The sequence below is a fragment of the Poecilia reticulata genome, linkage group LG16 (assembly GCF_000633615.1).
Source record: "Poecilia reticulata strain Guanapo linkage group LG16, Guppy_female_1.0+MT, whole genome shotgun sequence".
Lineage (NCBI taxonomy): Eukaryota > Metazoa > Chordata > Actinopteri > Cyprinodontiformes > Poeciliidae > Poecilia > Poecilia reticulata.
This window is the reverse complement of record NC_024346.1, coordinates 14,686,430-14,696,658: the sequence shown is the minus strand read 5'-3', so window position 1 is coordinate 14,696,658 and position 10,229 is coordinate 14,686,430. Positions and strand designations below refer to the sequence as shown.

Genomic DNA, 10,229 nt, shown 5'->3' with positions numbered 1-10,229 from the left:
CAGTTATTGTGTTAAGAAAACATCTACATTCTGTGACTATTTCTCAGAATATAAATTGTTTGCAGCATAATTCTTAGTAATTTAACATTTTAAATAAGTGGTCCTGAAAATCGATACATTTTCTTTTTCAACAAATAAAAAATGTACTGTCATGTTTCATGTTGTTAAGGAGAATCTATGATGAAAATTTAATTGATGAGGCATACTCATAAACTTACAGAACACAAAGAAAAAAAACAGTCATTCCGGTATAATCTTTTCCAATGTTTTTAGATTTCAGAAATCTAAAAGAAATCTAAATATAAAAAATTTGGTCTTTTAGAACTCAATGATGCCATGTCATGCAGACATACAAATCCACTGTCTGCTTGGGGTGCCATCATGTCTCCTCCTTTGTGATAATCCGTTTTGTGTGACCCAGAAAATGCTGAGTAACTGCAACAAAATGATCAATCTGAGAGCTTTATAGTCTCATACGAGGAGATCAAAGAAACACCTTTTGGAAATCCGAGGACAAAAAGACCTACAGTTCCTGTACAACCATTCAAATTAATAAAGGGAGCTGGATTATTAGATACTGATCTCTCAGTTATGTGAAATTCAATTCTGTTTACGTGAGTCCGCCCTGCCCTTATGAGTGACTCATTGTTTGGGGTGTGCATTACCCTTTGTTGTTCAACTCTGACCCAGGCTCACAATAATACTCATGCATATTTCATAGAGTGCCAACGACAACCCGGGTGCATATCTGTTACTGAGTCGGCTGCGGCAGGGGAGGCTGCAGCAGCCAGAGAAGAAAGATTATGGAAAGGCGGAAGGGGCAGAAGGGCATGACACAAAATGTGGATTAAGTGTTATCCAGAAAGGAAGACAGTGGCACAGGTGACAAACTGAAACATGTCCAAGTTGAAGATGATGAATCTGCAGCATTGGAGAAGATATCTTTGGATTTGGGATGAACCACAGTCAGCAGGATCCTTCGGAGTCGTGTCACTTATTCTTCACGGGTGGTGAATTTCTTTTCCTCTCTGTGACTCTGTGACACTAGTTGGTTTAATAGGTACAGAAAACACATGGATGGATAATCCTTTGAATACAAATGAAGTGGATGTGTGCGTTTGAGTTCAGGTAAAAAAAAAAAAATCTTTTTGCACTGCTTCAAAAATTTCCACTGAAAGTAGACTTCTAGTGGGTTTTCATGTAAAACTTTGGAAAACAGAATGAMATGAATTGTTCAATTAGCTCTGTCAAGATGTTTTTAAGACTCATCTTATGATTCAAATTCAACTTTTCAACTTTTGCAYTAATTTTTTCAACATTTTGCTCTTGCAGGTCTCTTTAAAGTTTAAGTCTTGTTCAAATCCACCAGTAATAAAACATCCTTCATTGATGTAAATGTCCTCCACCACCTGAGACCAAGCCTACTATTTACAATTATGGATTTGCATAACCAGTCAAACAACATGAGTCCTTGCCATTCACCTCTGCAATGGACATCGAAATCTTTTCAAAATCCAGACAAGCAAGAAATTTTGAGTATATCATCTCTGGTCCCTTCCACTGTCCTCACACTCATTCCCAGCTGTGACACCACAACTACTGGAAGCCCATACTCTGAATTTCCATCTTTTGCTAAAGACATGGAGGAGAGGAAACTTTCCAAAACCTGTAGTTCTGAATTTTTAGAAGCTGGGGGTCAAGAAACCACAACCATACCAATTTCTGATAGCACTAATCCTGCAGAAGTTCAGCAGAGAAAGCCACCAGATGGACACATCCTGGAGGACAAATCCATAAGTTTAATTTTGCCCAAAGAGGACCACAATGAAGAAACAGGTATTGCAACAGTTTAGATTATATCTAGCTTTTGGATAGTAGTTCAAATATTAAGACCATACATAAATAAACAAATTAACCATAACCCTAACCTGGTTGGGTCGGGTCTACGGTAAAAGTACTGCTGGATTTTGGGCCCAGTGGTACTCAACAAAAACAGTCCAGAAATCTGTTTGTGATCCAACAATATGAGTTTGTTTTGCAGAGACATAGTAGTCATGTCAATAAAAGGGTTAGCATGGGATAGAGAAAAGGTCTTGAGTGTTTTATTGCTGTTGAACTTCAAATGACCTTTCTGTTATCATGCACTGATGGCTAAAAATAGTAAAAAAATGAAGCTATACTAAAAAATACTTAATCCTTTTGCAGAGAATACAATCTGTGCACTCCTGGATAAGGTATGTGTAGGAGATTTTAAATTATATGCTTTCTGTCTATTTCATGGTTAAAAAAAWWWTWRKYMAMYYMAAAMYWWKSRRRMMRKTTTTTTTTRARGAAATKAAACTTGMATTAACTTCTAGAATWCATCACCTCAGTTGTTAAAACCCGACCCGTTGACAGGCTTTCATCAGAAACCTGAGAGAGATTTCATGTTCTACCGGTGCTCATCTGCCTCAGGTAGCTGTCACTCAAGCATAAGACTGACATTAAGCTGTTTTACCTATGATCGAATGTATGCAGCTCATGTTTTACTTGATATTAAAAAATGTGCCTTGTATTTGATGCGTATGCSTGTGTCGGCTCAGCCTTGGGATGAGCAAACTATTTCATCAGAGAGCCTCAGGAAGCTTAATAATAAATAGGGAACTGACCTGCTGTGTCATGTGATTTATGACATGACTTGCATCCATTTAGTCAAATTTAGATTTTTTCCAGTGCGCTTGTTGCAAATTATGACTTTTCTTTTAAAAAGCATGCGCCTTCTGCATTTTCTTTTGCATTTATTAAAATGAATTGCAAGGTTTTGTATAAGAGTGAAGAAGTTTGTCCTGGGGCAAATGTGCTAATTCTAGATCTCATTCCAGCAGTCAGATTTGTGAAGAAGTGCAGATCATTAAAATGTCTTCTCCTACCAGTAGCTATTTTTAATGGAAACATTGCACACAGGAAATATCCAAACATTAGCATCTACAAAATAAATATTCAAGACTTAAAAGGGCACTTTGCATGGCCACAAAAAACATTTTGCCACCAAGTATTAACTATGCTCTCTTTGGTTTTGTACAATCAATAAGCAATAAATGCTTTGAATATTTTGTGGCAAAAAGGCAAACCCACACCAGACAAAASTAACCCTCACACTTTGGTTCAGCTGTGTGAGAAGTGAGCAAAATGGGAAAAGCAATCCACCTGCAAATTAATGWGTTTTATAGGCTTATTTAAGTTTTTRTTWWYWAYWWWCWAMAAAAAMAMWWYTYWTMTYTYTCTYWTWKWSMYCWYAYAYRTRYWSYRMWRYSYTTTYYMYAWAAAWRTKKYKCTMTMWCTMYAMMMMMMMMMAAAMWYTKYKYTTKYRSMRMAMMMMAARASAMAAMAMMAMAAAAAAAACGTTATATTTTCAGAGGTTTTGTGATATTTAAYCCAGCCAGTCAGAGGTCATTGAGTGTTTTCTTTTTTCATTCTTCCTCCCTACAAAAGCTTCTGTTCACCTGTCTCAGAGCCAGCAGCAGCTAGAAAGCAAAGCAAGTTATTCATCTCAGATGACGGCTTGTTTTTCTGAAAGAACATTGTATCTCATTGTCTGTCTTACTATGGTTGGAAAAGCATTGCCTGTGATTCATCTGTGAGAGTTGATAGAGTGTAACACCAAGCTCTATAAAGATTCATTGAACTAAATAAGAATTTACAGACAGAGCAAACTTTTATATTGTACAGTTTTCATCAGTTTTGAAAATATAATAATAAAAATGTATTATTATCACCATTTTCTAACTTTTTTTCAGACAACACAGACTTAGATTTGAGTATATTCAGAKATTCTAACAATCATTTAAAAATGAATTGAGGCGGTACTTGGGGTTGAATCAGGAGTTAGAACAAATACATATTTTCACATTATGAAGAAAGCTACACAGTTCTAGAGAACCATAGTTCTCCTGCGATGGGAGTAGATCTCTACACAGAATAACTAAATAGATTTCCAAAATTTMTTTWWWWAAAAATTACAGYTTYAACAGTCGAAAAAATGAATAACAATGGAGGAGTAAAACTGTGAAGTAGAAGACCTGAATGTTAAGTTTAAGACTCTCTGACAGGTTAGCAGAATGTCAGATGGCCTTGCATGCTTCTTTCTAATAGGCAGCACTGCTTACCAGGCAGTGATGAAAGAGTCATGCAATAAGAAAATCAGTTTTCTTATTGCATGAATACATATTCCATAAAAGTTATCAAATATTCATGAAATATAAAGTCTTGAAATGTAACGGATCCCAAATCTCTTACACTCTATCCTAATTTTATTAGTTGCAGTCCAAGTGGACTTCATGCAACGTTTGATACAGAAGAAGGACCASCAAGGCTAATCTGCAGCTCAAAAAGGATACTGAATTCTGGATTTGAATATTAGTCATGTTTTCTCAAAAATAGATTTTTTTAACATCCTGAATTATATATATATTTTTGTTTGTTGTTTGTTGTAGGTGGAAACCATCGWGCCTTTTCATCTCGTGAACTGCTTGCAATTCTGGGAATCATGCTTTGTATTAAGCTGGTCGTCATTACTGCTCTCTTAGGTATGTGATGAAATCAACTTTATCCACTTTTACATAATCTGTAAGATTGATACTTAAGCAAATAAGCTATATGACAGRTGTCATATAGCCAATAACCATGTATTATTTTTCTCTAAGAAATAGAAATAGAACTAATCACTCTGTCATGCCAAAAGAAATCTGGTTTTAACAAGTCAAACTGGTTTCAGGTTAGCTATCTCTTGCCTTCACATACATTGAATAATTAATTTCCAACCATTTGAGATGGCTTGACAGTGTCAGGACTCATTTAGCTCAAATTGCAAAAGAGCAGTTCAGGGAGGATGAGATGGTGTTTTTCCATGTTGATCAGTCACCAGCCAAGAGCTGAAGCTGAAAGGAATGTTTGGCATATACATTTACACAGCGGTCTGATTTTGAAATAAAATGTCCAAATATGTGATTTTTGCTTACCTACAGGTGCATGTTCATAGATGTCACTAAAAAGTTCAACTATTTTAAAAATATTAAGAGTGAAACTTATATTTTAGTTATATAAGTTTCGTTTTATGCTTTGTGAAGTTTAACAAAGCATAAAACGAATAATTACAAGCATTTTATTTGTTAATTTAGATTATTGTGGCTTACAGTTGATGAAAAAATAGATTTCTTAGAAAATGTGATTATTACATAAAACCAATGAAAAAAAAATTAGTTGCACGTTTAATTCATATCCTTCCTGCTATTAGTTACACCTAATCAGCCTGCAGTATTAATCAGTTTATCATGATAAAACTCTAACACAATGTAAGCGTATAATCTGCTTCAAAAAAATTCAGCGTAGGTTCATTCTTCAAACCATCCTAGCTACAGATAAAGTCCTCATGTCAGCGTGAAGTAACTAATGCTGTCATCTCACTGCATTTCTTGTCTCTTTTTTTTTGTCAGTCAAGTTCCTGGCATTCCCCTCTGAGTCAAATGAATCACCTCCTCCTTGTGACTCAGGAGGGAGCTGCAGTGTTTCAAGTCAACTACCTTTTCTGTCTAAGAACCCAATCAACCAGACAGGAAACATCACTGCRGGTAAAGAAAGTTAGTCAGGGGATTATAAATGCATGCAGAGTACTAAGTCTGTGCTTACCTGCCTTAGTCTGAATATATTTCTATCATTGCTCTATGGCCTTTTTCTTTGTTATAAACTACTTCATATCCTTTGTAGACAGGCAATTTTATTGCTACTCCACGTACATATATATATTTTTGTCATCCCAAATACAGCCTGCCAGATTATGGTCAATGGCGACCAACGTATTGTGAGCGGGACCTTAGCGACAGAGGGCAAGTGGGGTTGGCAAGTCAGCATGCASTGGAAGGGGGATCACGTCTGCGGAGGCGCCATCATCTCCCCCCACTGGGTCATCACTGCAGCTCACTGCTTTGTTGAGTAAGAGGTAGACTTATGGGGAGAATGTACAGAAAACTGACAAAASGTGTTATTCAGTCACACAGTCACTTTTAACTTCTGCTAGTGGAAGGTTGTTGGTCAATCTATGAGCATGTACATATAAAATTGAAGCAAAAGCATTCACACATCTTGAAACCAAGAGCTTGAAGACGACAGATGGTGTTTTGTCCACTGGGACTCTCCACACAACCCCTTACATGTTTAATTGGGATTTTGAGCACTTATGGGAAATATTTTGAGCTCCACTTCAGACAAAAAGCTGCTCACTGAATTGTCTGTAGAGCTGAAGTGAAAATAAGACGTTAATCAAAAAATGAGTGACCAAGGAAAATTTGATTGTAAAGATGGAATTGACGTATTTACATTGAATTAATAAACATATACATTCATATTACTTTTGTTTTAGTTCTAAAAACTTGCTGTCTGTAAAGTCAAACTGGTACTTATATTTGTTTTAGTACCTTTAAATKACACACACTTCGAATCAGAAGGCAGATGGCTGAATATAATGTTAGGGTTSMACTTTAGAGACTGTTGTCAAAGAAAATCCTTACAAAATAYGAAACAAACATACAAAGTCCAACAGGATAATGATCCCAAACACATATTTAGCCTAGTTTTGGACTTCAGACCTATTGAGAAATGTGTGGAGTCTATGTTGTTACCTGAGCTTGAAGTAAACCTGCAAACAGATTATTTMTCTTCTTTGCAGAAACAACATGGTTCAAGCAGCAGACTGGTTGGTGGTAGTGGGCACAGTGAGCATCGCAGACAGCTCCATGGGGAAACGCCACAGAGCTCAGCTGATTCACTACCACCCCCAGTTTAACAAGAACAACAATGACTATGATGTGGGGCTGCTGCGCACCATCACTGACATGGACATGACTGGTAACAAAGAAATAGCTCCACCTACCGGCGGATTTGAGAACGTCTTTAAAAAATATTAAATGTGCAGCTGATGTGTCTTATGACATTTTGTTATGTGAACTAGAGCTTAACTGGCCGTATAGGAATTTAATTTATCAGCTGATGGTTAACAATGAATCATTTTAGAAATACAGTAATGGTAAATTAGCTCTGAGGACTCAAGGATATTTTTACACACCCTTTTCTTTGTTGAATTGATCATAACGCTGTTGTTGTGAAGTAGCTGTTCCAGTTAGAAGTTTACACACATTCCATCTGAATATCATATTAAATATTCGRGTTTTAATTATTTTTTTGAGTCATTCTTTTTTAAATGGACTAACAATACAACAGAGTTTCTTCAGTATTTTTTAGAAACAAAAAATAATTCTACAATTAATTTAGAGTAATTTAAATTAATTGCTGATTTTCCATWATCTATTCCAGGTTAAAATTACACATACATGCTCAAATATATAGATATACCCCTCAAAATTATGTGTCTAAGTGACTTCAGCTATTGTTGATCATTTTCWCTCAGTGCAGAAAAACCAAACACAGTCATCAATAAGGGCCTGTGGTAATTCTTGCTTTAYATTTATTTTATTTTAATATTCCACCTTTCAGTGTAATCTATCAATAGGGTTTGTTTGGTCAGGTAGACACAAAAAGCACAGATTTTTAAACCCGATTGTATTTGACTGTGTAGTTGTGAAGTGAAGACTTTGGAGGTAGTCTTCTATATTTATGRCAAAGCACCAGTGAAATGGCAGCAATACGGGCCCTCAGCATGATAGTTTTACCACCATGTTTGGTAGTTGGTRCAGTATTTATGTTTGGAATAATCAACTCCTTAAAACATACTGTTAGTGTATGAATTTATAACTTGTTATAAAATTTTAATGTATAAACCTTGACAAAAATTTAACAAAAAAAAAAACAACAAGAAGCTGATTAAGAAAACAATAGAAAAAGCTTGTTTTAAAAAAAGTGACAATAAGTGTTTCATGTGACAAAAAGAAAAGGTTTTGTGATCTTTACACCTAAGTGATCTTTATCATTTTACTGCTTAGATTGTACCTATAATAAAATGTTGCAATCTAATAGTTGGTACCTCTTTTTTATAGGTGGGGTGCGGCCAGTGTGTTTACCRAGACTGAAGGAGTCTTTTTCTCCTGGAGCACCTTGCTGGATCACAGGCTGGGGATTTTCCCAAGAAGGAGGTGAATTAAAACAAATAAATGTTCCCAAGCAGTCTGATATCCATTAGGCTACACCAAATTCACCAGAGCTTTAAAAGTAAAAAAAAAAAACTAATACAATTCTGTCAGCTAAATTTCATTACCCACTGGTGATGAAGTACACCAAAAAGTGAAAGGAAACTTCTGTTCAGCTTGATAAATTTTGTTTAAAATAATCTATTTAAACAAAAATTATATTTAAAATTACTGTAAAGTAATTTTAAATAACCCATATGGGAGCTGTTTCTTAAATGTTCTTTTTTGTGTGTTATTACTAATGTTTCAGGGTTTGTGTCAGGAAAGCTACAGGAGGCTCAGGTGAATGTGATAGCTCAGTCCGTCTGCTCCAGCTTGGCCGTCTATGGGGCCTTCATTACTCCGCGGATGATTTGTGCTGGCAACCTTTCAGGGGGAGTCGACTCTTGCCAGGTATACCCCAAGTGACATAATTCACTCTCCGTCAGTGYTTAAATAGCACCAATTCACAACAAATGCATCTCAATGCACTTTACAAAACAAAATGATCCGATTTAAATACMGACATATATGATAAATAAAATTSAATCATATAAAGGGATTAAAATTTCATTTGATCCCAATTATAAGAGCAGTTAAATTCAGTTTATTGTGCCAACTTGTAAAAGCGTTTGGTGCCTAAGGAAACACAGCAAAGTGTATTGAGTCAGTAACGTTGCAGCAATCAATCCTACTGGATGAGAACGTGGCCAGCAAGACAGCTGGCCGCATCGAGTCATTAACTTCGCAGCAATCCCTCAGAGCGAGGATTCACATRGTGACAGTGGAAAGGAAATACTCCCTCTCAACAGGAAGAAACCTTCAGCAGACACGTCAAAATCACACACACATTTTCAGAAATTTCTTCTCAGAGCCTAACAAGCACTCTGATGAATCACCAGGTCAGGCTTGAGTTTTTAACAGCTATGTATTCTGCCCTGTTTTGTTTGCYATTCTTTTAAGGGAGACAGTGGGGGGCCACTGGTGTGTGAGACACYTAATGGGGACTGGAGACTGGCAGGGGTGGTGAGTTGGGGAGAAGGCTGTGCCCGGCCTAATAAACCAGGCGTCTACAGCAGAGTAACTCACCTGCTCCAGTGGGTTGAAGGAGTCRCAGAGGTAAATACCATACTGTCTAAAACCAGGTTGTCCTTTTCAGTCTTAAATATATTAAAGTTYATGCTTATGCTTGAAGTATTAAAGAAAAGTAAAATGATTCCGTTTGTAAYGGCTGGGGTAGGTAATTATTTTTTTCCTCAKATTAAAATGTGATGTTGAATCTGCTCTGTTTGCCTTTTGGTTGCAGATTAAATCAGAAATGTTGAAGGACACCACAGCAGCTCCACAGGAGACCTTGCCAGTAATCATTTCTTCTGAGATAACTGACAATAAAGATTAACACATTATAGACCTGTCTCTCATGTTTTTGGTGTTATCGTTGAGCATAGCGGTTGTTAGGCTGATAATAATGCTGACAGGTAATAATACTTTATTGAAGACTTATCAGAGTGGAAACAAAATGCGGAGGAAACTATCATCAAGTACTCTTCGGTAACGTCTGGCATGTTTTAGCTGTGGAAAACAGCAGAACATAAAATGTTAATTGTAATACAGTAACAGTAAAAGCAATTACATAAATTTGGACCCCACATCAATTTCTTTATAAGGCATTAAATGCCAAAGGGTTTATTATCTCCATTCAGTGTTTAGACAGTTATTCTAAATAACTTAGTTTAATTAAAATACCAATTTGATAGTCATWGTATAGAATAGGACAATAGACGAACAAGAAACAATACTTTCAGACATCACTGACCTTTTTCTATTTTCAAATCAATTTGTTAAAACTTGCATAATAATAAGTCCATATTTTGGGCCACAGCTGACAAAGGCCCTGAAAATTTGGTGTTCAGTTTGTCCTCGAGCAGCCTAAACAATATAAGCAAAAATAGACCCACTAACTGACTGACTGACTGACTGACTGACTGACTTCCACAATGAGAACAAACCCTGATGGACGTTTTCCTATATTTAGACCACTTTTTAAACCTGTATGCCTAATCGTCAACCTATTCA

At 36.1% G+C, this 10,229-nt stretch overlaps 1 protein-coding gene across 1 annotated transcript; it reads left to right on the top strand.

The window, feature by feature from the left end:
* Positions 1 to 771: 771 nt before the first annotated feature.
* On the top strand, positions 772 to 9,561 carry LOC103477882 (transmembrane protease serine 6). Its single transcript, XM_008431218.2, has 10 exons — positions 772 to 1,128; positions 1,333 to 1,836; positions 4,473 to 4,565; positions 5,472 to 5,606; positions 5,802 to 5,967; positions 6,701 to 6,879; positions 8,025 to 8,120; positions 8,425 to 8,567; positions 9,117 to 9,272; positions 9,460 to 9,561. Exons 2-10 carry the CDS (start codon positions 1,437 to 1,439, stop codon positions 9,550 to 9,552), a joined length of 1,461 nt encoding a protein of 486 aa, XP_008429440.1. The 5' UTR covers positions 772 to 1,128; positions 1,333 to 1,436; the 3' UTR covers positions 9,553 to 9,561.
* The last annotated feature ends 668 nt before the right edge of the window (positions 9,562 to 10,229 follow it).